Source organism: Pipistrellus hanaki (genome assembly GCF_964339955.1).
Source record: "Pipistrellus hanaki genome assembly, chromosome: 3".
Taxonomy (NCBI): Eukaryota; Metazoa; Chordata; class Mammalia; order Chiroptera; family Vespertilionidae; genus Pipistrellus; species Pipistrellus hanaki.
Window position 1 is genome coordinate 184,849,581 of NC_140505.1, and position 26,296 is coordinate 184,875,876.

Consider the following 26,296-nt stretch of genomic DNA (forward strand, 5'->3'; position numbering starts at 1 on the left):
CAGGCCTCGAGCAAGACTGTCAGGAAGCAGGCAGGTGGAACCATATACTATCGTGTCTTCAGATGAAGAATAAATATAAAACATAGGAAAGGGATTTACTATATGAGCAGTTTGTTTGTATGTGTGTGGTTGTTTTTATTTTTTGGTTTTTTTTTGGTCAATAATACAAGTAAGCACTTGCACTTTGCAGATATATTGGTTCCCGATGGCTACTGTAACAAATTACCACACATTTATTTATTTTATTTTTAAAAAAATATATTTTATTGATTTTGTACAGAGAGGAAGGGAGAGAGATAGAGAGTTAGAAACATCGATGAGAGAGAGTCATCGATCAGCTGCCTCTTGCACACCCCTACTGGGGATATGCCCGCAACCAAGGTACATGCCCTTGACCGGAATCAAACCCGGGACTTTTCAGTCCCCAAGCCAACGCTCTATCCATTGAACCAAACCGATTTCGGCCAAATTACCACACATTTAATGAGTGAAAACAACGTGTATTGATTACCTTGTAGTTCTGGAGGTCAGAAGTCAAAGGTCAGTTTCCCTGGGCTGAAGCCAGGTGTCAGTAGGGCTGGTCCCCGCATCCCTTGGCCAGTGGCCCCATCCCCCATCGTCACAGCACGCCACTCCGACCTTCGGGACTATTGTCACACGCCCTTCCTCTCACTCTGATCCTCTTGCCTCCCTCTCCTAAGGAGCCTGTGATGACATCGACTAACCCAGGATACCCTCCTCGTCTTAAAGCCTTGCGTTTTCTCACATCTGCAAAGTGCCTTTCGCTGTATAAGGTAGCATAGGCACAGGTGCTGGGATTAGGGCGTGGACACCTTTGGGGGTGGGGCCATTTTTCAGCCTACCAGCTGCTGGGACTCAAATCTGAGCCTTGGGATCTTCTCCAGGGCAGGGGTCCAGCGAGAAGATCAGCAGAGTCTCACACCGTGTGCCACGGTTCCCGGGTGGGGTCTGTCCGCCACCCCACCTCTGGGAGATGCCAGGAGGCAGGCTCTCTGCCTCGAGCCAGTGCAGGCACCCGGACCCGTGGATGGTCTCTGTCTCCCGCGTTAAGGTCTCTGTCGTACGGTTCTACAAGATTCCTCAGTCTGCAGTGACTTCACGTGCTGGCTTTCTTGCTTCCGTTCTTAGCATTGGATTCAGCGGCAGGCTGTGGGAACTTGGGCTTGCAGACCTATTTGGACAGGAAATGGCCTTGGTTCTGTTTCTGTCTCCCTCTCACCCCATTGCCCTCCTTGGTCTTAAGTTTTCAGTTGCTGGGACTTCGGGGCCCCTGATCTCGATCCCATTTCCCAGTGGAAGCTCAGGTGGTGTCTGTTCTGCTGTCCCCCGGGCTGTGCCTGATCTGAGTGGGAGGTTGGCATTGCCCCTGGTCCCAGGTTTGTGTGTGCCCTCGGCCCCACGCCTGAGCTTCCAGATCTTTTCGCAAGCAGGGGACGTCACACAGTGCCCTGGGCCCTGTCCTTCATCTCGTGAGCCGTCCCGGGGGCAAGCCAGCTCCTCCGTTGGTTGGAGCTCCTTCCGTGCTTACTCTCAGCAGCATCCCTGGCCTCGTCTCCCTCTGCTTCCAGCCTTTCAGATTACATTCCTCCTGCTGATTTCATTTCCGTTCTCTTCTTAATTACGGGTTTATTCCCCTGTTACTCTTTACTGTCATCTTGGAGGGGTCTACCTCGGGGGATGGGCTGATGCCTGTGGTCACCTTGTCGACTTAAGCATGTAATTTAAAACCCTGTTCTGGTGGCAGCACGGAGGGACCTGGAGGGTGTTCTGCTCAGTGAAGTAAGTCAGACAGAGACAGAAACCATATGCCTTCACTTATCTGTGGAATATTAAAAAAACACAACAAATGAAGAAACACAATAAAGCAAAACAGAAACAGACCAGTAGATACAGAGAACAAACCGACAGTTGTCCGAGGGGAGAGGGTGGGTGGTGGGTGAAAAAGGTGAAGGGGTATAAAAGAGAAAAGCAAACAAACTCACCTTAGAGTTCGGGAAGAATGTTTCAGGAGAGCAACACAAGTAAGTGGGTTTTGTCTGTTCGTTGTTGCTGTTTTTGCTTCTACTTATGCTTTAGTAACAAAAATAAAAACAAGGCCGAAGCCGGTTTGGCTCAGTGGATAGAGCGTCGGCCTGCAGACTGAAGGGTCCCCGATTCCGGTCAAGGGCATGTACCTTGGTAGCGGGCACATGCCCAGTGGGGTGTGTGCAGGAGGCAGCTGATCGATGTCTCTCTCTCCTCGATGTTTCTAGCTCTCTATCCCTCTCTCTTCCTCTCTGTAAAAAATCAATAAAATATTTAAAAATAAATAAATAGATACAAGAATACAAGAATACAGATTAAATAAAGGAAACACATGAAATACCACTATACAGCATTCAGTCATATGGCAGGCTTAATTATATGAAAAAGATAAGGCCCTATTCTTTAGCCTACATATATTTTGGTTCAGAAAATATTGGGTAACTAGCTGATTTAGAGACTTTTTTCTAATGAAAGCATAAAAAGTTTCATTAGCAGACTAGAGGCTCATGAATGAATTAGTGCACGGCTGGGGTCCCTTGGCGTGGCCTGAGGAGATTGGGGCCCCAGCTCGCACCCCCAACCTCTCAGCCCCAGCTTGTGGCCCCAGCGTGGCACCCCGCCTTGGCCTGATGCCGCCCCCTCATTTGCTCCACCATCCGCCTCTGCAGGGTGATCAGGCCCCACACCCCTGCTCACACCTGCCTTGACGTTACACCTGCTGCTCACTCACCTGCTGCACCATCCCACCACATCCGCTCTCCTTGGGGCCCATTTCGCTGCAGGCTGTGGGAATTTGGGCTTGCAGATTGATTTGGAAAGGAAAGGGCCTTGGTTTTCTCCACTGCCTCCCACTGCCAGTGCCATATCGCTGATGCTTACCTTGTTCTGCGTCGCCCCCTGGTGGTCAGGACATGTCACAGCGAGTGATTGAACTCCTTGTCCAAGGACCACTGGAGGGGGCAATTTGCATATTAGACTTTAATTATATAGGATTTAAGAGGGGAGGAGGGTCAGGAAGAACCGAAGGTGACTCCACTTTGCTAGCTTTAAGGAACTGGAGTTTAAGAATCCAGAATGGTGAAGCGGATTTTGGAGGCAAAGACAGGGAAGTGAAACCTGAGGCTTGAGATAGGAAAGGAGGACTGAGGGGGGGGGGGGGGGGCGAAATCAGAGTGGTCCAGACTTTGTTGTTCAAGGCCTTCAATGAGGGGGTGGGTAGGAGGGAGGACTGTCAGTCAAGGAGTTCTGAGGTGAGGAGAATCACTTTAAAAGTGGAGTGCTGAGGAGGGAAGGGTCAACCCACCAGGTGTCACAGGCAGGGCAGCAGGGAGGGGCCAGCCATGCTTTCTGCTCAGCTCCCACCTTCCCCTGTTAGGGCGGTCTTGTGCCTGAAAGTCATCGACTGGCGTGAATAGGAGGCTTGAAGCAGAAAAGTATCGTGACTTGGCTTAGAGCTTGCTCTTAGGAAAACCCACAAATGCCCCGTCCCTTTCCATCTGCTTACCCCAGAAACGGACAGCCAAACCTCCTGTTTTTCAGTGCACGGGTCCAAATGGAGAGGGTTCCTGGGTAGTTTTTAGTTTTCAGACCCTTCTCTCACTCTGAGGGGAGGGCTGTAATAGTTCATAGCTCTGGTGTCGGTCCAGGTACTCCAGCAGCAAAAACCAAACCTATGAGAGGCAGGAAGACTCTTCGGTCAGACTGACTCTGGTATAGGGCAGTAAGGCCAAGGCCAAGAGGACTCACCTGTTTGGGCCAGTTGGCACCCGTCTGGCGCTGTCCATGGTCCTGAACCGCACTTGCTGGTCTCTGTTGCACCGCTATTCCATTTTCCGTGGGGGCAGTGGTGATTCCTGTTCACCCCCTCCCAGGAGCTGGGAACCAAATGAATCAGAATAGGGGAGATAGAGAGAGGAGAGGAAAACACACTGAGTTCTTTGGAGAGCCCACGGCGGAGACATTTTCAGAGAGAAGAAAACGGGACCTTTTCTTGTGAACATTATTCACACACCTTTACAGTCACCAAGACCTCTGGGGAGCTGGGGAGCACAGGATCCCACCATTTCCCTCTGATGATAAGCTTATGGATGGTGATGAAGGCATAAGACTCTGAATTTCTTGCCAGTGTACATGGGAGTTGTCAATAAGTGTGGTTTGAATTGATAAAAATGTTGATTTTGAGAGAAAGCCTGAACGAGGTACTTGGAATAAATTTTGTTTCCATCCCTGCCCTGACAGAGGACAAAGGGGCTAACATTTGAGATCCAATGGTGTCATCTATTTGTCTTTAGATCTTTAAATTTCATCCTTAGGGGATTTTTATCACAAATTCCCGAGTCAATACTCTGGCTCATCGAGGCAAACTTCTGGGGTGATACCCTATTGCTCTGTGTGCTCAGTCTAGGGCTCACACTCAGGTTCTGAGGATCCCAAAGGCCGTATTTCCCTCATACCACCAGCTAATTCCTTCCTATTCAGGAAAAGAGACACATATTCCATAAGGGAAACACGATCTTGTACTAAACATGCATCTTGTTTAACGTCTGGAGATCACGTAAAAAGGTTAGAAAGAAGGAGAAGCCAATTTTATGACAGCAACTACTGCTGATCAGGGTCTGGAGCCGGAAGCTTAGGTCTAGGCTTGAAGAGGGGAAGAGACATGGGCAGAAACCCCAGCAAGGCTATGGTTTTTCGCCATCTCAACACCTCGTGCTAGTTAGTAGATGCTCCAGCTTTGGACAGCAATGCGTAACTTCCAACGGCGGAAGAAGGCAGTAGGGCCGCCAATAAAGACAACAGTTCTGGCAGGGGAATGAGACACCGCGCAGGTGACGGGGAATGAGATTAGGCCTGGGCCACAGCCAGGTCTGCTCCTCCAGCCCCGGGATGAATCAGCTTGGCCGCCACCCAGACCTGAGTCAGGTACAGAGGAGCAGCCAGCTCTGGACCCACGTCAAGCCAGCTCTCTCTGAGGGTCACCAGGGAATGGGGTTTTCCTGGTCGGCTGGGTACTTATCCTGACTCCGCTTGGCCTACTGGAGTGATGCTCTTCACTGATGGGGTAGCATAGTATGTTTGCTATGACGAACTGTCCTGGAAAGGTACACTTAGAGGAGGACATGAGACATCTTCCAAAGGATTTGTAGACACACCTTGAAATAGGTGTGTCCCATTGGCTGCCATATTCTCTCCTCCCGACACTGATTGCCCCTCAGGTGCCCATGGCTGATTGGACCAGGTGTGGACACCTGATGCAAGAGGCACCAATGAGATGGTCTCTTCTGGAGATTTTTAAATCACGTCCTTTAACCCCAAACCAAGGTCTGGAGGCATTTGTTGACCTGAGAGGCTGTGGTTCTTCAAGATTAGCTTTGACTTCGGACCTGGCAGGTCAGGAAGACCTGGGGCTCAGGGGCCTGTTTGGGGACATGCATGATAGTCCTGTGCAAACAGAGAAACCGGACTGATGAGGGATGGACCGATGGAACTGCAGAAGGAGCAGCAGAGAGAGGACGAGCAGAGAGAGGCGCTGCCTGGGGGAGGTCAGCCTGCAGGGCACACTGACATCGGGGGGCTGGTGCCTGGTCAGCACGGAGCCAGGGGCACCACCGAGAGGCTGGCCGGATGCTTCCAGCTCCCTCTCTGCCATCCACCGACCTCATCCCCTAAGAAGGGAGAGGAGGAAGAAGAGTTTTATGAGGAGGCATGTAGAACTGTTTTAAGCATTTGCTACAGAAGAAGGTGGATTTGCAAGGGGTATGCTTCAGGTGTTCTATCCTCACAGCTTCTTCTTAAGGCGCAATTCCTCCAAGTCTTCACATCACAGATCACCAATTTGTAGCAAAAAGGAAAAAGAAAAGAAAAAGGCAGGGTTTCCTGAATGATTTTTAAATTGCAAGATAGCGTTTTCAGTGTTTAAATGCTAAGAATAGTTTCATATCAGTGGGATGTCCCTGCACCTGCCCTCCTGGTCTGTTTTGCAGGGGTTTTTTGCCATTATGGTAGGGGCGGGGCAATCAGTGGCGACATGCATAAATGGTTACCCAAGAATCCCTTTGTCCTGGGGTATACAGTCTCCTATTTCATAGGTACACCGGAGAATGTTCATTCGCTTTGCTTACGGTGCCTTCTGAGGAGCCATGCTGCTATTTTCATCACCACGTCTTGATGAACCTAGTTGCCACAATTGATCCATGTTTGTGAACTGGAGACAATGCAACATCACAGGAACCACAGAGCTTTAAAAATAACAAACAAAAACAACTTGTAAGCTCTGTCCGTGTGATTCTTGCTCCTTTCTAGACAATATATCTCGTCTAACTGGTAGCTTTAAGATTTTATTTTTGCTCTTGATGTTGAAGCCGTAGAAAGACAGTTTTTGGTGAGACAGACAGATACAGGGGGAGAGGTAAGAAGCAGATGGGTAAAAGTGGGCAAGTCTTTGAAAAAAAAAATGTAGTAGGATCGTGAGACCTTGAATACTTGTCTTTTCCCTTCAGTCTTGCCTTTATAGGAGCCTTCTGCTTTTTCATTGGCCGCAGGAGGCTGGAGGGGCACACAGACTCACACTTGTGTTGAGCTGGGACACGGAGGCCAGCTCCCGCTGGGTGAGACCCCTACCTGCTTAGGTGGAGCAGGACAGAAAACACCCTGAAACACTGCCCCACATGGCCTCTTCCCAATGGCCACAGCTCTTCCCTTTCCCGGGCTCACTGACAGGTCTGACCCATACATCCGCAGGCGGGGATGGGTGACGGAGGGCAGAGGGCTGCTGTGGAACATTCTGGTTCTCCGTCCCCGGGGCCATGGTGGAGCCCCGCTCCCCAGCAGCTCTGGGGTCAGCTTTGGCCAATGAAACGTGACACCTCCCTTCAGGCAGAGCTCTAAAAGCCCAGCACCGGCCCGCCGAGCTGCTGGGCCTGGTCCTGTGCAGGCTCCGGCCAGACCGCCCCGGCCCCACAGGGACAGTTGGCATCAGCAGAAAGAGGTGCCGTGCACGGAAGCCACGGAGGCCGGGGGACTGCTGGTTCTGCCCAGGAATAAGGAATATGGGCCCCGGGGCCGGTTTTGCTTCCTGACAGCCTTCTTGCTCAGACCCAGAGAACCCGTAAGCCTGCCTGTCCCATCCCCAGGCCCTCCTTCACCCTGAGGGGCGGTGCATTTTCAAGCTCTTCTCACCCTAGTCGCCATTCTTTCATTTTTCTGTGTTTGTTTACCAATCACACACCAAAAATCGGGAGTATTCACAGGAAGCCCTTTCTTGGTGCGGATTTTCAACAAAAACAATCCCCAAAAGTATTAAAAAAAAAAAAAAAAAAAAAAAAAAAAAAAAAAAAAACAACCCAAAAACACCAGCTGAAGCTAGTGTTGGGCCTAAGCATCCCTAGGTGACAACACAAGGGTCTGTAATGCCCCAGGATCGCCGGGGAGCGGCGCTGCAGTGCAGTCCCTGAGTCCCGGCATCTCCATGCGCGGGGCGCGGGCCTTGCTCCGTGCGGGCGGCGTGGAGGGGCGGCGGGCGGAAGGGGGAGTCTGCGGGGAGGGGCGGGGGGCTGCGGGAGGGGAGCTGCGGGGCGAGGGGGCGCGGATGCAGGGACCACAGCTCGATGGAGAGAGCGAACGCCACCCCGGACCCGCCGGGCCGCTCTCTGCTCATCGCTCGCGCCCCGACTTGCCACCGCCCCCCTCGGGTGGCGGCCAGAACAGCAGCGAGAGAAGGAAGGCCGGCCTTGGGCTGTGGGGGGCGGGCTGTGCGGTGTGACTGGAGGGAGGTTTTCCAGGCGACCGGCGTCCAGAGAAGACCAGGAGGCGCCCGCGCAGAGCTGAGCAGAACCCAGGCCTTTACAAAACACGATTGCTGCCCTCGCCGGTGTGGCCCAGTGGATAGAGCGTTGACCTGCGGATAGAAGAGTCCCCGGGGTCTTCTCTGGCAGGGCCCTGCCCCCACCCCTCTCTGGGCTCCATCCCTCCGGGCCCAGTGCCCACACCGCTGAGACCCCCCAAACGTGCCTCTCCGCGCCCCAGCCCGCGGGCTCCTGGCCTGGGCCTCCCACCGCCGGGCTCCGCTCCGCATGGGCCGCCACACCCGCTGGCCTCGGCTCTGCAGACGCTCCCGGGCCTGCGGCATCCCCGTCACCGCCACGCGGGAGTGTGTCCCCTGATTCTGCTCGCGGCTGTCAGACAGCCCTGGGTGCGCTCACCTTCCGGAGCTGACAGCGTGCCAACGTGGGTGTGAGAGTCCACAGAACACACAGAGTGTCCTGAGTTCGGATCTTGCCCCGGGTGCCCCTGGACAGTGCCCGGCCCCCTCCTCATCGCCAGCACTCCCCAGACAGGCCCGGCGTTCGGCACATCGCCCTCCGTGGCCCCTGGCTCCCCCTCTCTGCGGCACCCTGCACCCTGCGTCTCCCCACTCAGGGGCCGGGCCCGGGGTGGGGCCCAGCTCGGACAGGCTAATGTGGAAATGCTCCCCGGAGGCCAGGCTCCACGCTGGGCTCCCTGAGAGCCTCGGCCGGGACGTGACACCCTGACTTGTGGTCATTTGGCTCCGTTTCCAGGGCCCGTCTCCCACCGCCTCCCGGACCCCTTGCCTGGTGCCGTTTGGCTTCTCCCTCAGCTTGGCCCTGGAAACCACTTCCCTCCCCGGGCCGGGGGGCAATGCTTCGGTGGCCATGTTCCCATGCAGGGCTCCGAGCCCCGGCTCGGGTTTGATGCCCACCTGGGCGTTGGCGCTGGCAGTGGAGCCTGCCTCTCCCGCCTTTGTCCCCCGGAGACCTCTCCCGCAGGGACTGCATTCCGGTTCAGTGACTCAGGAAGTATTCGCTTAATGAGACAAGTCAACTAACACCGAGGTGTCTCCTGGGAAAGCTGGGTCTCTCAGCACCTCCCCTGCCCCCTCCTCCTAATCTCCTTCTTCTGCCGGAAGAAAACTTAGAACACAAAGCACTTCCCGTCTCTTTATTGGTTCAGTTCTTGACTAATAGTAGTTGACCACCTTCTGTGCGGAGGCTGGCTGCCAGGCACTGGGGGCACACACTGAGGGAGGTGCCCGGGCCTCTGCACCTCCGGGGGACCATGTCATGGGGGAGAGAGGACAGAGAGGAAATAAGAAACCATGGGGGTGGATAAGAGAACTTCAGATGGAGGTGATTGCTGGGAGGGAATAAACAGGATGCCCTCATGCAGACTGACTGACGGGTAGTGGCAGCCATTTTATTTTATTTTTATTTATTTATTTATTTACCTATCTATTTATTTATTTTAGATATATTTTAATGATTTTTTTACAGAGAGGAAGAGAGAGGGATAGAGAGTTAAAAACATCGATTGAGAGAGAATCATCCATCAGCTGCCTCCTGCACACCACCTACTGGGGATGCGCCAGCAACCAAGGTACATGCCCTTGACCCGAATCGAACCCGAGACCTTTCCGTCTGCAGGCTGACGCTCTCTCCACTGAGCCAAACCGGTTTCGGCAGCTATTTTAAATAGAGGGTTCGGCGCCGGTTACTTCTGTGCTGAGAAGGAGAGAATGCGAAAAGGAGAGTCTGGGAGAACCGTGGACAGAGCGGACCCAGTGCCGAGGCCCTGAGGCGGGAGGGAGGCGGGAAGAGGAGAGCAGGGTGGGCGCGGGGAGGGGTGGGGGCTTGGTCGTGGGCAGGAGCTTAGAGGTGAGGATAGCACAGGACCCCGGGTGGACGTCGAATGAGGGAGGAAGAGTGGAAGCCGGAAGGTCCTCCTGTCCTCCAGCGGGAGGTGATGGGGAGGCAGCGGGGACGGAGGCTAATGCACGGATGGGAGTGGGTTTGGAAGTAACATGGGCGGGAAGGACGTGGGTACGAGTTGGATATGATGAGAAAGAGGAACCAAGGTAAGTCTTTGGGTCTGGGCTCAGGGTAAGTGGCAGTGCCCTCTGTGCAGCCGGGGAGATCTGAGAGAAATACGTTTCTTGGGGAAAGCACCCCACAAGGAGTTCCATTCTGGAAGGGAGGCCTGGGTGCCCAGGGGCCGTCTGAGGGCAGGTGTCTCGGAGGAAGCTGGCCTCCAAGCGCCGGGCTCAGGGGAGTGTGCCCTGGGGGGTGGCGGGAGGAAGGCAGGCTGCCTTTAGGGAGGTGGTGGGGGATCACAGGGTAGGACCCAGCCCCAGGAGGACAGGAGGAGCCGGGGGTGAGCAGAAGCAGGAGGAAAGCCAGTGGACGAATCACACTCGACACAGAGGAGCTCAACGCGACGTGTGTCGAATGAATGAATGAATGAATGAATGAATGAATGAAGGGGAGTGTCGCCAACAACCAGGAGAGGACAGCAGCTGCAGGAGGAGGCTGTGCTCAGTTGTGTCACTTGCAGCTGGGCGAGGGGCAGGGCGAGGCCTGACAAAGACCCCTTTCCCCCCAGCACAGCAGCACGGGGGTGGAAACCAGCGGGAGGCAGGAGAGGAGGGGCAGGACTCGCAGACAGTTTGTACAAGTCTCATGTTCTAGAAAGGGGGGCTTTGCCTTTCTGGGAAGAGGATGGAGGGAGGAGCGGCTGAAAGGAGAGTTTTTGTTTGTGAAATCCCAGAGCACAGACTGCACAGCACCTGAACGGCCCCTGGAATCGCACCTGGCACAGGGGAGCTCAATGTGAGGTGTGATGAATGAATAAATGGATGAATGAATAAATGGATGAATGCGAGTCTAAAAGGAGGCAGGCGGAGCCGGTTTGGCTCGGTGGATGGAGCATCAGTCTGCAGAATCTCCAGGTTAGATTCTGGTCAAGGACAAGTACCTTGGTTGAGGGCACATCCCCAGTCGGAGGTGTGCAGGAGGCAGCTGATCAATGTTTCTCTCTCATCGATGTTTCTAACTCTCTATCCCGCTCCCTTCCTCTCTGTGAAAAACCAATAAAATACATTTAAAAAAATAAAAGGCGGCAGGTTTCAGATGGAGAGGTGCAGGTGAGGGTCCTTCCTGCGGAGGGGTCACTGGCTGGAGAGAGTCCGGAGGGAGCAGAGAGCAGCAGAGGGCCGTCTGGCTTCCCACGGGGATGACACATCTCATCCCCCAATGGCAGCTCCACCGCCGTCATCAGCGAGGCTCCCAAACACACTCCCTGGCGTGGCTCAGTCCCTGGCTCACACGCACGCCGACAACACTGGCTGTGACAGCTCTTGTCGTTGTCGTCATGTTGCAAGGACGGCTTCACTTCCTCCTTCTTCCTCACGGTTTCACTTTCAACCACGTCTGACCGGGCGTTCGGATTTCAATGGCTGAAAATCTTCAGTGTCCTTTCTCACGAAAACAACGACCAGGCCAAGAGCAATCCTGGTGCGCCTGCGTGGATCTGACTGGCCTTCTCACCTGGGAACCTGATTGGGACAGGATGCCCTCTGCCCTTTGGGGAAAGGCGTTCCTTCTTGGAAATGTGAGCTCCGCAGCCTCCTCTGTCCGTTCTCTGTTTCCTGGGGTATAACTGACAGCTAAGGGCAGGTCCTGGGTTTCCAGGAGGCATAACTGTCACCCAGACTGGGGGGGGGGGGGGGGGGGGGGCTCTGTCCAGTGTCCCAGATGGGAGTCCCTCCTGCCCCCTCCCAGCTGTCCCCCCTCCACAGGGAACCCGGGTTAGCCCGTCTAGGACCACAGGCTGGTTTTTGCTTGACTTCGGACTTCATAGAAATGGGGACAGAGGACGCGGCTGTGGGAGGAAGACCTTGTGAGCGCAGCGATGACCTCACATTTCTGTCTGCTGCTGGCAGAACCCACAATGTACCAGCATCAGAGTTGGCCCCAGACAGACAGCACACAAAGGTCGATTTGCCACATCCTTCTTCTGGATGACACTGCACAAGTTTCCAAAGTCAGTAAACACGATCGGGGGCAGGCTCTGTTGGGTGTAGTCTTCAAACATCTCCATTTGACTGAGCGTGACTGTTTTGGTTTACACTTGGCTGATGATTCCACAGATAAGCCAAGGTGCCTGGATCCAAACAAACCCCTAGGAAAGCAGCTAAAGAGAGGATCTCCTTACCGACTGAACTTCTAGGAAAGAGAAGGAGGAAGCTGGGCCCGCCTCAGGAAGGGCCCACGGCTCCTCCTCTGCACCCCCAGCCGTGAGGAACCGGGGGAGAAGGGGGCCAGTGTGTGTTCCAGGCTCCAGTGTGACCTGAGCCCAGCTGGTAGAGGCGGTCCCCGAGGGGCTGCCCCTCTGTCCCGCTGACTGTGCCCGCGGCTCCTCTCAGACCAGCCTGTGCGGGCCCCGCGCTGCCTCCCAGGGGCCGTGCCCATCTCGGGGTGTAGGGCCCAGGCCGCCTGCAGGGGGAACCAGGCTGGTCCCTCTAAACTGGCTCCTCACATCCTTCACACGGAACCTGTGTTAAGGTTCCCCACTTTCCGGGGTTGGGGGGGCGCCCCTGCACGTACACAAACAGGTGTCCTCTGGCAGAGACTCCTCCCACCTGCCGTGTCCTCTCGACCTCGGCTGCCTGGGCCAGCCGTGCCGCCCTGCGGAGGCGCCGGTTTGCAGGCCTGGAGCACAGACACCGGGTGTGCCTGTGGGTTCTGCTAGTGCTGCTACTGCCTTGGCCACGATCTCCCTCCGCGACACACCGTCCACACCCAGGAGTCTCCGGGGACCAGGCCTGGGTCCCTGAGCATCTCCCGGGCGCTGTCTGCCCCCAGATCTTGCCCCAGGGAGGGAGGGAGGCATTCAGATCCATCCAGCTCTCCTCCTGGACCCCAAGCCTCCTCCTGTCCGCAGCCCACAAGCACTTCTGAGCCCCCCTCCCCCTTCCAGGAGCCAGAGGGCGGTCTCCTGGCACAAACCCTGTGCCACACAGAGAGTGTGAGGTCCTAATGGGCACGGCCCTGTGCCCTGGGGTCCCAGGCCTACCCCGCCCTGCCCGGGTGCCCTGATGCCGGAGGACAGCCGCCATGGGCCCAGTGCCACTTCGCTTGCCCGCCTGAGCTCAGGAGGTTCCTCTGGGGAGTCTATGGGACCAAGGAGGGGCCATCTCGCAAGGACAGCGCTGTGCCCCCCACCCCACCCCGTCCCCGAGGCAGGTCTCACCGCCAGGCTGGCTCCTCAGCCAGCAGCTCTGAGGTCTCTGTGGCCTGTTCCCCAGTCCCCCTCCCTCCCCACCCCCCGTCCTCCAGCCGGGCGTCCTGAGCTGCTCCCTGCTGACGCCTGGCTGCCCCCCTGCAATGGGCCAGCCCTGCCCGCTGGTCTTCACCCCGGAGCCCGCTCTGCAGTGAGCGGCGGGCAGAGGCACCAGGAGAGGCTGTGAGGACCAGGCTGCCATGAACACGGAGGCTCGGACCTCCTCCCAGAGGCTTCCTGTCTGTTATTTGTCTGAGGCCAACCTGGAAGGGGCAGGAGGAGGCGAGATGCCTGGGCGCCCTCCCCTCTCCATTTCTGTGGACCGTTCAGGGGTAGTGAAGGAATCCATGGCCCTTGTATGAGAAGGACTACAGAAACGCAAGTTAGAGAAGGACGATCCCAATCCTGGTATGAGTCCTTATTCAACTGGTCCCCATGGTTGACTACCCCTGTCTCCGCTCTTGTCGGGCCCCTTGCAATCCTGCTGCTACTGCTGACCTTTGGCCCCTGCATCATCAATAGGCTGGTTCGGTGTATCAAGGAACGAATGGGGGTTGTTCAGATGATGGTTCTAAGTACCCAGTACGGGCCTCAAGCAGCAGGAGATATTATAAAGTAGAAATACAGACGGTCCCATGATTGGGCCTGTAAGTTCCAAGGCAAGGGGGGAATGAGAGGACAGGACAGGGTTAACTCTTGACTCCACTTTGTACTGTGGGGTAGGGCGGGGCCAACTCCTGACTCCATTTTGTATAACCATGTCACTGTGTAACTGGACCCTAGCCCTCACCGGACCAATCGGGGTCAGCCAAAGCAGTGACCTCACCACCTACCCCCCAGACCCTTACAAATCCTCTGTTCTGTAGAAGCCCGCTCTCTCTCCCCATCGCCGCTGCATCGTGTACGTGGGATTGAGCTCGGGCTAGCTCGAAATGAAAAGGCTCTTTGCTTTTGCATCGGACTTGGCTCCCTGGTGGTCTTTGGGGATCATGAAATCTGGGCATAACACCGACTCTTCTGATATGTGACTTTTCACTCAGCATCGTCTTTGTGGGCTCAGCTGACGCTCCCTGGAGGCCGATGGTGCTGTGAGGAGGAGAAAAACCACACACAAAACATCTACAGCAGCCTGTCCACCCACAAGGACAGATGTCATCAGCCGACAGGCCGCCCTCCCCACATCTGCACCTGGCTGGGGGCCCTCACCGAAACCCTTGTTTCCGGTTTAAGAAAGAAAAGAGCAACATGCCAACCTGACAAGCTCCGGGGAGGCTGTGTGGCAGTCTTGCAAACCCAGAGACCTAAAGTAACCACAGAGGATGGTTAGAAAATTAAATATCTAACTACAAACATGTTATAGTGGGTAGTCATGTGCTAGGCTGATATTTTCCCTGACAAAGATCAACTTAGACCTTCTTTACTGAGCCCATTTGCCTTTTTGCCTCTAAGATAAGGTGTCTGTGAGATGTCTGGGTAACTTGTAACTTCCCTTTTTTGGAGCCCCTGGGACACAACCAAATGTGGTGGGCGCCAGGACAGATGCCTCAACTTCCTTCGTTATTATGTTAATTGTTCCTGCTCTCACCGGAGTATACTCCATCATTTTACTTTTTATCCAATCCCAGGAGTTTCCTACCGCTTTGGTTTCTCCCGCCTCCTTACTCCATCACCAATGAATTTCATGTAACCCACCTATGTCCCTCCTTTGATTTCAGTGTATAAATAGAAATGTAACCAGCCATTCTCCAGAGCATTATCTCATTCCGTTGAGGTTCTGCTTCCCGGCAAATGTCGACAGTTTGGCTGAAATAAACTCACAAAAATTCTTTACAGGTTTCAATGTGTTGTGTTTTTTTTTTTCGTTAACATAGTTGAGGGTCACTGAAACCGGTTTGGCTCAGTGGTAGAGCATCGGTCTGCGCACTGAAAGGTCCCAGGTTTGATTCCAGTCAAGGGCATGTACATTGGTTGTGGGCACATCCCCAGTAGAGGGTGTGTAGGAGGCAGTGGTCGATGTTTCTCTCTCATCGATGTTTCTGGCTATCTCTCTCCCTTCCTCTCTGTAAAAAATCAATTAAAAAATGTATTTAAAAAAAAAGTTGAGGGTCATGTACATGCTTCTCCGAAAAAATGGCCAATTCAAATTGTCCTTGCACTCCCAAGTTCATGTTTCTGTAGAGTCTGGAACCACAGGGGCAGGGCCGGACTTGCTGCTCAATGACAGTGTATGCTGGTTAGACTGCAGTTTTTACTCACCCGATCTTGCACGATTTCCGCAGTGAGCAGGGGGCACGGTTAAAATCACAGTCTTGGACTGGCGGCTTTGTGCAGCCGCCATATTCGATGGCTATGCTGTGGCCTGGGAGATGCAGTGTGCTTGAGGGAGGAGGAGAAGGAAGAGGGACCGAGCTCCTCTCACCTTCGCACACACCAGCGCAGCCCCAGAGTACCCGCCCGCTCACGCGCTTTCCACTCCTTAGGGCCCACCCATTGTTCTCCATGGACTCCTCTCTCAAATAATAATAATAATAATAATAATAATAATAATAATAAATACCTTTAAAGGAAGAAAAAAACAATTCATACGCTTTAAACTGCGTGTCTTTCAGAGTTGTGTGATGAAGTCTTTGGCCTTCCCTGAGTGCCATGCCCAGGACACAGGTCCCCCCTTGGCCCTGTGCTTCTGCCCTGTGCAGGCAGCCAGCCCCAAGGTCAGCACCTTATACCCATCGCACAGGTGGGGAAGCCGAGGCTCAGAGGGCAAGGCCTTGCCTGACCGACACCTCCCAGCTGGTGGATGGCAGAGCCAGGTGCCAGGAATCTCACCCAGGCCTGTGATGCTGCCCATCTCTCTCCAGGGTCACAGCCACTTTGCTCCAGGCCGCACAGCACTGGGAGCGGGAAGAGCTGTGGGACAGGGACCCTCGTCTTTAAAGGCAGGAGCAGTGAGAACTGGTCCTTGGAATGGGCAGCAGGAGACGTCCTGGGGGAGACTCGATGGGAAGGGGCCTGAGGGGCAGAGGAAGGGCCTCCCACGTACAGACAGGAGCCTGGCTCGGGCTGTTTCCCAGCTGGGAGGCTCCTGGACAAGCCCCACAGCTCCTCAGAGCCTCAGTTTCCCCATCTGTCAGATGACCCTCAGACCTGCCTCCGGAGGTGACCAGAGGGACGGGGTGAGGAGCCGGTCCGCACCAGACAGGTCAGGGATTGGGGAAGCTGCAGGACGCGGCTGCCTGCTGGCAGGAGCTCAGTGCCTCTGGCCTCTCACAGCAGCGGGAATGGCTGGTGCTGCTCACAGGGCCCTTCGCCAGCAGGAGGACATGCTGCCCCAGGCTCCCCGCTGAGAGCCCTCTTCCCGGGTGTGGGAGGAGCTGCCCGTCACTAACACCCGGAGCTGAGCGGAGCGCTGGCAGATGTGGGGGACGGAGCCCTGGTGGCTTTGCCCAGGGCCAGCAGCTAGGAGGGGCAGAGTGGGGAGGACCAGAACCAGCTGCCCTGACTTCAAAGCCACTCATGAGACCCAGCCTTTCTTCTTTTAAACTATATTTTTACTAGAGGTCTGGTGCATGGATTCGTGCCCAGGGTCCCTCAGTCGCCCAGACCCTCTAGCAATCTGGAAGGCACCTGGCCAGGAAGGGACCACGCTAGGTCTCCAGCTAGTGTCCGGCCTTCTTGACCAGTCCCTATTGGCCAGACCCCAGCTGCAAACTGCCTACTGGTCAGAGCATCTCCCCCATAGTTAGTTCATGTCATAGCAATTGGTCAAAGGGTGGAACAGTTGGACACTTAGCATATTAGGCTTTTATATGTATAGATTGATTTCAGAGAGGAAGGGAGAGAGAGATGGAAATATCAATGGTGAGAGAGAATCATTGATCAGCTGCCTCCTGCACACCCCACACTGGGAATTGAGCCCACAGCCTAGGCATGTGCCCCTACCGGGAACTGAACCCTGACCTTCTGGTTCATAGGTTGATGCTCAACCACCAAGTCACACTGGCCAGACCCTAGCCTTAACAAGTTACCACAAACTGGTGCTCATATGCTAGGGGAGGATAGGTTACTCTGAGGACAAGTTCTTGTTTTCCCCGTTTTCCCCTTGCTAGGTATTAGGGTTTTGACTGGTGATAATGCTGGCTGTGAAAGAATTCACAATTGGGTGAAGGAGATAGATACTGAGAGAAAGAGAGTTTATTTAACTTTTCCTGAAGGGAAAGGAACGTAGCATTGCTAATCAAAACAAGGGCAGGTAATAAGCATTTGCCTGCTCTTTAAAAAGGCAATGGCTGCTGTTGTAGGTGACAAGGAAGCAGGGGATTGGGAGTGGATTTGGGGTTGGGACAGTCTGGCAGCTATCTTATTAGTATTTTTCCCAAACCTGTGAAACATGCTTAGAGTCAAAGTTAGGAAAAGCTAAAATGACGCTTGTTTGAAGAGGACAGGGGAAGGGAACTTTCTACTAACTAGTGACTTCCTGGTGCAGATTATCCTGGAGTTGTAAAAACAGCAGGGAGGAGGGGCATGCAAGAATGTAGCTTTGAAAGTAGCATATCTTGACTTGTAGTTTGAACAGAGGGGCTGTTTGAATGAGAGGAGCTCACAATCTTGGGGTTTAGTTACCAGGTGCTTCTCATTAATTGTGGAAGGCCACAGCAAGGGCCAAGAGGCCTTTTTCTTGTCCTCATATGCACACTAGGCACGCAGGGCTTTCTTCCCTGGTGTTTCCATACCCGGACCGTCATCTCTGCTCTGCTCATGCCGCTCTAACACCATCCTTAGCTGGCAGCTCCTCCAGAGCTACCCCTCTGGCCGCGATTTGGGAATGGATAAGGGAGGAGCAGAGCGAGGGTGGGGTGCGATGAGGACAGGGTGAGAGGGGCTCCTGGGGAAGCAGTCTGGAATGGAAGCAGGTGAGTCAGGGTCAGGTTGGACATAACCTGGGAGACAGACACACAGGACAAGGCTCCTGCTTTTCCTGCACCATTCACTCAGAAAGGTCCTTGGTCATTGTATGGGCTGAATTGTGTCTCCTCACCCCAAATTGACATGCTGAAGTCCTCAGAAGGTGGCTATCTTTGAGTCAAGGCCTTTACAGAGGTGATTCAGTTTAAATGAGACAATTAGGGTGGGCCATGACCCAATCTGACTGAAGTTCTTACAAGAAGAGAAGTTGGGACACTTAGAGGGACCTAAGGGACTCACCAAGGGTCATGCTCAAAGGAAAGACCATGGGAGGACAGAACAAGGAGGCAGCCATCTGCAAGCCAGGGAGAGAGGCCCCAGGGGCAAGCAACCTGCCGACACCTCCATCTTGGCCTTCCAGCCTCCGGAACTGTGAGGGTCAAAGTGTCTGTTGCTAAGACCCTCCCCTGTGGAGTTGCTACTGAATCACCTCCCAAAATCCAGGTTTGTGTGTCCGATGAGGTCATAGCCAAAATACAGAGACACCGGTGCTTAAAGACAGAGGAAGGTTTATTGGGTTTGGCAAAGGAGAGGACAGCGAGATCTCTCAAATGTGTCCTCCCCAAAAAGCTAAAGCCAAGGGTTTTTATGCAGCGAGGGGCCTGGGGGAGGGGAGCTTCAGAGAAGCTGGAGAGAAATCCGTGCTTCTTCAGTGTTAGATAGGGCTTCTCCATTTCAGCTCTGGGAGCCAGCCGCTTGGAGACATCTTTCCGTCCCAAAAATAAAGCCATGGATTCTCCTCAGTCCCTGAGGAGACAAAAAGACAGACACGTTAGCAACTTGTGAGGACCTTCCTGAGAACAAAGGGAGTTGAGCAGGAAGAGTTTTGCCACGTGAACAAAAGCTTCAGTAAGCATAGCTGCTCAGCCCACCCCGTGTGGCTCAGTGGTTGAGCAGTGGACTCTGAACCAGGAGGTCACGGTTTGATTCCCCCTTCAGGCTCAATCCCTAGTGTGGGGTGTGCAGGAGGCAGCTGATCAATAGTTCTCTTTCATCATTGATGTTTCCATCTTTCCCTTCCTCTCTAAAATCAATTATATACATATATATATATATATATATATATATATATATATATATATATATATATTAATAGCTGTTTGAAAGACTCGGGGCATTAACACCACAGGGGCTGGGCTACAGTTTGTTACTAAGGAAGCCTTAGCAACCGAATGCAGTCATTCCCTTCTCCTCAGTCATCTGATGGCCACACTCATACACATCCATGAGCTGTTGTGTTTGGTTTAGTAACATATGATTAATGTGGAGAGATGGGAGGTCCAAGGAAGGGGGAGCACCTTTGTTGGGGGAGAGAGAGGCGCTGAGGGGTGGAGGGAGGAAGACTTGGGGGGGAGGCACCTGAAGGAGCAGAGAGGCTCAGAACCCTCTGGAAACCCATACCAGAGGATTTCATCAAGCTTCTGCTGCAGACTATAATAATTTCGACGCACATTCTTCCAGTACTTAAAAGGCCTTCCCCCGTGGTACACAAAGTTATCCCAGCAGTATTCAAAATCTGCAGTAAAGAGGGGAGAAAGCAGGTAGGTCAGCCTAGGAGCCTTTCTCTCCCGAGCCTCCCTTGGGCAACCCCACTCAGGGCCCAGTTTCCTCCTTGCCAGGTGTCATCACTCCTGCCTCAGTTTCCCAAGTTCCCCTGCCACTCACTCTCCCTGGGGACTTCTACCTGCCCCGCCCCTACACCCCCATTCCTGCCCAGATCCCTCGGCTCTCACCCTCTGGGGCCATCATGGCCACCTGGGCCCCTGCATCCACCAGATCTCGAAGCCCCTGGTCATCTTCGTTCTCATAGTAGAGGCGGGCGGCGGAGAGGCTCAGGTGCACGTTCACGTTCCTCTTCAGGAACTGAGCCACCTGCTCTGCACACTCCAAGCAGGGGCTCCAGGATATGAACCAGGTGACACGGTATTGCACATGAGGAGAACCACAGAACCAATCCAGGAAGCAGAGTTCTGCATGGTCATGAAACAGCTGGGAGAGATGGAGAGAGAGAGGACCCTCATTACAGAGCAGGCATGTGAAAAAGGAGACATGTGACAGAACAGGCATGTGACAGAGGAGACATGTGACAGAGCAGGCATGTGACAGAGGAGACATGTGACAGAGCAGGCATGTGACAGAGCAGGCATGTGACAGAAGAGACGTGTGACAGAGCAGGCATGTGACAGAGCAGGTATGTGACAGAACATACATGTGACAGAACATACATTTGATAGAGCAGGCATGTGACAGAACAGGCATGTGTCATGACTGGTGGCTGGGCACCAGGGGACAGGAAGCAATAGTCTCAGGGTCATGTTGTTGATTATCCCAATTTTATTTTTTAATAATACGTTTTTAACGATTTTTATTTTTTAAATATTTTTTTATTGATTTCAGAAAGAAAAGGAGAGGTAGAGATGAGAGAGAATCATTATTGGTTATCTCCTGCATGCCCCACACTGGGGATCAAGTCCACAACCTGGGCACGTGCCCTTGACTGAAATCAAACCCAGAACCCTTCAGTCCGCAGGCCTCTATCCACTGAGCAAACCAGTGAGGGCTACTTTCTTTTTAAAGAAATTATTTATATATATATTATTTATATATATATTTTTTTTACAGAGAGGAAGAGAGAGGAATAGAGAGTTAGAGTTAGAAACATTGATGAGAGAGAATCATCGATCAGTTGCCTCTTGCACACCCACTTCTAGGGATGTGCCCACAACCAAGGTACATGCCCTTGACTGGAATTGTACCTGGGACCTTTCAGTCCGCAGACCGATGCTCCATCCACTGAGCCAAACCGGTTTCGGCAAGTGAGGGTTATTTGTATTGATTTTTAGAGAGAAGAATGGAAAAGGGGAGATAGAAACGTTGATGAGAGAGAAGCATTGAACAGCTGCCTCCTGCATGCCCCTCACTGGAGATCAAATTTGCAACCTGGGATTGTGCCCTGAATGGAATCTAACGGTGACCTCTTGGTGCAGGGGTGGATGCTCAGCCACTGAGCATCCCCACAGAGCAATTCATCCCTTTGGAAACCCTCCCCTCCCCAGTGTTTTACTGACTCATCCCTTCCCACCCTCATCCATGAACTCCGACACCCGCCCTCCCATTCTCTCATTCCACAAGCTTTGGGGGTGTCTGCTCCAGGCCAGGCCGCTGGGTTCAGGCTTGTTCCCGGGTGCTGCCTGCCGGGAGGGCCCGGGGCCGGGCTGCCCACAGGGAGCCACTGGCACAGGCTCTCCTGCGCTCTTGGTGTGCTCGCCTGCATGGATGTGTTTCAAACACGGAACACACACCTCATTTCCGTGACGTAGTACGAACGAAGAATGCAAGCTATCTCGTGAACTATTATATGAGCTGCTGGAGGTCTGATGCATGAAAATCCTGCAAGAATAGGCCTTCCTTTCCCTGGCTGCTGCCACGGGCTTCCTCAGGCACCAGGACCCGGGCTTCCCTCCTCCTCCGGCTGCTGGCAGGCACCTGGGACCTGGGCCCCAGCTACGCCCGGAAGGACTTCTAGTCTAATTAGCATGTTACCCTTTTATTATTATAGATATGTTGAAACACTATCTTCGATATATTACTAAGTACGTTATCAACATTAAATTGATCGATTTCTCTGAAAGTTTGCACACCGGGTACTAGAGAACATTAAACGGCCTAAGTGACCCGATTACCCTCCCACGGGGAAGTACTGCCACAGGGACACCCCTCCATCCCATAAGCGCTCTGAAGAGTCTGCAGTCCGGGTGGAGAAGGGAGGGCTGTGTGGTGGGCATTTCACAGGAGACATTACTGCTTGCTCAGAGCGGGCTGGGCACACAGGATGTGGGTGTGGGTGCTACCCTGGGGATCCACATCCTGGGCCTGGAGAAGGCAGAAAGTAGCTGGGGGGGTGGGGGGAGGGGACACAGCCGGCAGAGCACTTCCGAGGCCCCATAAGGCTCTGGTGCACAGCGGGCCCTGACTGTCCTAGACCCTCTTTCCTTTCTTTTCTCTTCTTTCAATCAACATTTTAATAGCAAAGATACCATTTTTAACATGGTCAAGTATACTTGGCTAAGCCTGGATTTTTAAAAACACAAGTATCTAGTCAGAGTATGACCACATAGCTTTGTACAGAACATCCCATAGGTCAACAGAAAATACATTTGAGCACCAAAATATTTAAAGAGACTCTCTAAGCAGCATTTTATTTCTGCAGAACAGACATATAACTTGGATTGATTTAAAAAGCACTGGTAGATAAGTACATATAGTCTTAGCAGACTAAGTCATTAATAATGACCTGGTTACCTTTCACTCCGATTTGGATGATTCATAAGCTAAATCTTACGACCACAACAAGATTTTTTATTGGCATTAAGATGTTACCACGTTTGACAATACAAAAAAACCAAAACTCAAACAACTTAAAATATTTTCTATTTCAAAAGAAAATCAGCAACGCAGCTGTACACCGTACTCTATGGTGCTTTTGTCTCACGTGAGGGCTTCTCTACCGAACAGGGATGCTCCCCGGGGCTGCCCCACGGAGGGCGCAGCAGGCCCGGCTCCCTCACGGGCGCGTGTCCTGGACCACAGCTTCATAAGGACACGTAGGCCCCCACCCCGTTCTAAAACTCACAGCAAGGAAAACCGACCCCAAACAACGTGAGGCTGGTCCCACTACATTTCCAACCCCTGCTCCACTAGACCGACGGTGGATAAAGAATCTGTTTGCTAACTCTACTGTTGCCGAGAAACATGTAATTTTCAGTTGCACTCAATTCGTTTCTTAGTCCACGGAGCCCTGGAAGATGGAAGAATACCAGACCTTCTAGGTGCGAAGACAATGAACATTGGAGAGCATTGCTGAGCAACTCTCAGAGCTGGCTCCCAAAAAAAGGGGATGACGGACACACAGACACCTCTAAAGGAGCATTGAAAATTAAATTGTTTATGTGTAATTTCATAACTTTCCTGAAAAGGAAGTGCGCAAGCATTTTAAGTGTCTGAAAGCGCAGTAAAAGACAAAGAAGAAAACACATGATAAGTGACAACCACATTTCCCTGGGAAGAGAGTCACTTTTCAGGTATTGGGGAAATGCCATTGCTGTAGGAAAGCAATGGTGAAACCCCTGTGATGTGTATTTAAGTACATTTTAATGAGCTTTCAAGCTCATGTTTTTCCATCAAAACTCTGCTGAATTAGGTCTGGCAAGTCAACTTAGCATTGGTTGGTCATTTTGTGCTTTCAAAGGGTTCAGAGTATTTTCCAACCCTTTATATGCCAGGTTTGGCAGACAAGCTATGTTCCTTAGTGTGTGTGTGTGTGTGTGTGTGTGTGTGTGTATCTTGATTTATAAGTAGAGGCCTGGTGCATGAACTCATGCACGGGTGGTATCCGGCTGGCCTGCCACCATTGGGGCTGATTGGGGCGGGACCAGCTGGAGGGAGGGGCCAATGGAGGTTGGCCACCCACACCCTCATTTAGGGTAGTGGGGGCTGATCAGGGCCGCAGTGTGCATCAAAGCAACTAGTTCTTCAGTGTTCTGGTCGCTCGGCTTTTATATATATATAGCCTAGAGGCCTGGTGCATGTATTCATGCACCGTTGGGGGGCGTGGCCTGCAGGGATCTGCCCACTGTGGGAGCAATGCTCATCCTGGTCAGCCAAGCTGTGCTCCCACTGTGGGAGCGCACTGACCACCAGGGGGCATCTACTGTGTTAGGTGTTTGCCCCCTGGTGGTCATTGTGCATCATAGTGACTGGTCGACCAGGCGATTTGGCCATTCAGTTCAGTTGCTGGGCTTTTATATGAGAGATTGCTATAATTCACATTTTTATGGTTCTAATCCAGTTATTTAATGTTATGGCAAACACATTCATTTTTGCAATTCTCCTACAACCAACATCTTGAGTATCAAGCTTAGCCTGTGGGAAATTTCCTATGATAAGCCACAGCACATAACAGAGGCAGCTATATGGCCTATCAGAGAGACGTCAGGATGTGAGCGTTACCGCTGAGGCAGCCCACAGCTTGAGCTCCCAAGGAGAATGGGGTAAGAAGAGTGCTCCCTTTGTTGGATGTATGATCTCAATCTGAGACCCATTTTGCTAACATGGCTTACTGGCGGAGTTCCAATAACAATAGAGCAATCACTGAGAAACAGGACAGGGAGGTGAAACAGGCCTTTATAAAAGTTTGCTTTTGAATATGGAAAAAGCATTTATGCATGTGAGTCCAATCGAATGTACACTTTTCTATACAATAAGCCTGGCAGCACTTTTACCCAAGCTTAGGTGCTCTTTCCTCCAGACGGCTCAAGGCCGCTGGACGAGGGAGCCCTGAAGGCCAGCAGGCTCGCTGGAGGAGGCCTCGTGGGTAAGTCAAATGCCATGGTCTATGGCGGCAGCCACCCACCTCTCAGACCTCACAACCCCCATGCTCCATGGACCACCGGTTGGCAACTGCTGGTCTATGGCGATCGGGAGGGTCAGGCAGGGGCAGGACAGAGTGTGGGAAGAAGCCTCTGGCATTTTACAAATTTCATCTCCCACCTCCTTCCCTGGCTGAGCTCCTGCCTCCGACGGCAGCATCGTGGGGCACATACCTGGTTTCGAAAGACACCCTTTAGGGAGTTAAGAAATGAGCCATTCTTCCATCTTTCCACCTCGAAGCAGAGGAAGGTAGACTTCCGCCCAATGGAACTTATGTTTTGGAAGTTGAAGTCAAAGATCTTGGGATACAGTCTTCTCATTCGATTGCAGGGGGCAAGAGAGAAAACCGAAAATTCAGTGCTCCCTCCAGTTTCTCCATCTGGTGACTCCTGAACACCATGGAGAGCCTGGGCACCTGCCTCCCAATAACCCTTCCCTCCAGCATTTCCTGCCGCCTCAGGCAGGAAGCTGGGAGAGAAGAGGGCAGGGACAGTGGGCAGGGGGATGGGGGTAGAAGCCGGGGCTCCTGTCCTCTCCCTTAGGGCCGACTCTGCTGCTTAAAACAGCACATACCCCCCCCCCTTTCCCCCCGCCATCATTTCAATTCAGAAATGAGGAATAGAACGGCCTCCACCCCCAAACACTGGGTTTTCATGTTGAGGTGGAGCTCATGCCTGACCTTCACCTCTGCACGTTTATGAGTATTTTTTAATGTCAGGCTAACACCAGACTCCCAGGTTCTGGCTCCTGCTCTAAGAGCTCCTGGAATCTGAGCTCCTCTGCTCCTCCCTGAATCCAGGGGCCTCACCCCATTTCACAGAGGAGGACACGGGGCACAAGGCTCAGGGCTGCTAAGTGACAGAGCTGGTCCCTGCCCAGGCAAAGCCATGCCCAGCCCTGGCATGAGGCCAGCTGGCAGCCTGGCCCTCCTGGGTGAGAGGCTCTTCCTCCCTCGTTGTCAACGGCATTCCCCCATGGGGGTGACTGCCAGCGCCCGGCGGGCGTGTCTCTGGGGCAGTCTGACCTGGCTCTCCTCTCCCGGAGCCGGCACCTGGGGAGACAGGACTCCCTCCTGCTCAGCGAGCTCCTCTCCCTCCGTGTGGATAACGGGGCAGTAGCACAGAGAGTGGATCCCCGTGCTCCAAACCCCACGCCCCAGTGCTCCCCGCATCCTTCAGGTAGTTCTGATGGCCAAGAGGGCCCGGGAAAGGCCACAGACCAGGGGCCCCACAGGCAGGGGGAGAGGGAAAGGAGGGGACAGCCAGCCCCACAAGTGCAGAGTGAGAGGAGGACCAAGGGGACAGCAGGCCTGGGGGAGGGCCGGGAGGGCCATTCAGAAGCACCTGTGGAGGCAGCCCCAGGAGAGGGCACGGCCCCGCTGGAGTGGGACCGGCAGAGAAGGTTCCCAGAGAGGGGGAGAGGCCAGGCTGGACCAGGGGGGACAAGGCTGAGGACAGAGACCCCTCAGGGCGCCCAGGTAGAAAGGGCTGCAGGAAGGGCAGGGTGCGGGCAGTACCTGTGCCAGGGCACCGGAGCGGAGTCTTGGTTCCAGTGTTGCTGCGGCATTTCTGCTCTCAGGCCCAGGTGTCAGGAAAGTCCCTGGATAAAGAACCTTCCCGCCTTCTCAGCTGAGGCCCCAGCTGCTTCCTGCTTTGGCAGCAGGGTGGGCGGGCCCTGGGTGTGGGCCTCCTCCCCTCCTCCTCTGGGGCCGCCCTCTGCACAGCGCTGACCTCTGCTGGAGACAGGGCCTCTGGGCAGCAGGACCAGGCTGCCTGCAGAGGGAAAG

The 26,296-nt window shown here is 53.6% G+C and overlaps 2 protein-coding genes across 3 annotated transcripts in view; one reads left to right on the plus strand and one right to left on the minus strand.

Annotated features, from left to right (window-relative positions):
• Positions 1-26,296, plus strand: part of LOC311620566 (single-stranded DNA cytosine deaminase-like) — a 74,901-nt gene that overhangs the window by 5,409 nt on the left and 43,196 nt on the right. The gene's annotated exons all lie outside the window — the stretch shown is intronic.
• APOBEC3C (apolipoprotein B mRNA editing enzyme catalytic subunit 3C) lies at positions 18,571-26,179 on the minus strand. The gene is made up of 5 exons (XM_084880043.1): positions 26,027-26,179; positions 24,684-24,822; positions 19,815-20,070; positions 19,483-19,597; positions 18,571-18,828 (listed from the first exon to the last, which is right to left on the minus strand). Exons 1-5 carry the CDS (start codon positions 26,074-26,076, stop codon positions 18,822-18,824), a joined length of 567 nt encoding a protein of 188 aa, XP_084736169.1. The 5' UTR covers positions 26,077-26,179; the 3' UTR covers positions 18,571-18,821.

Bases quoted from the DNA above. Each gene is read 5' to 3' on its own strand.
- APOBEC3C (XM_084880043.1), bottom strand. From the start codon at position 26,076: ATGCCGCAGCAACACTGGAACCAAGACTCCGCTCCGGTGCCCTGGCAC. The intron at 20,071-24,683 runs GTATGTGCCCCA...CATCTCTCCCAG, and splicing joins AGGGTGTCTTTCGAAACCAG to CTGTTTCATGACCATGCAGA. The intron at 19,598-19,814 runs GTGAGAGCCGAG...TCTTTACTGCAG, and splicing joins GGCCATGATGGCCCCAGAGG to ATTTTGAATACTGCTGGGAT.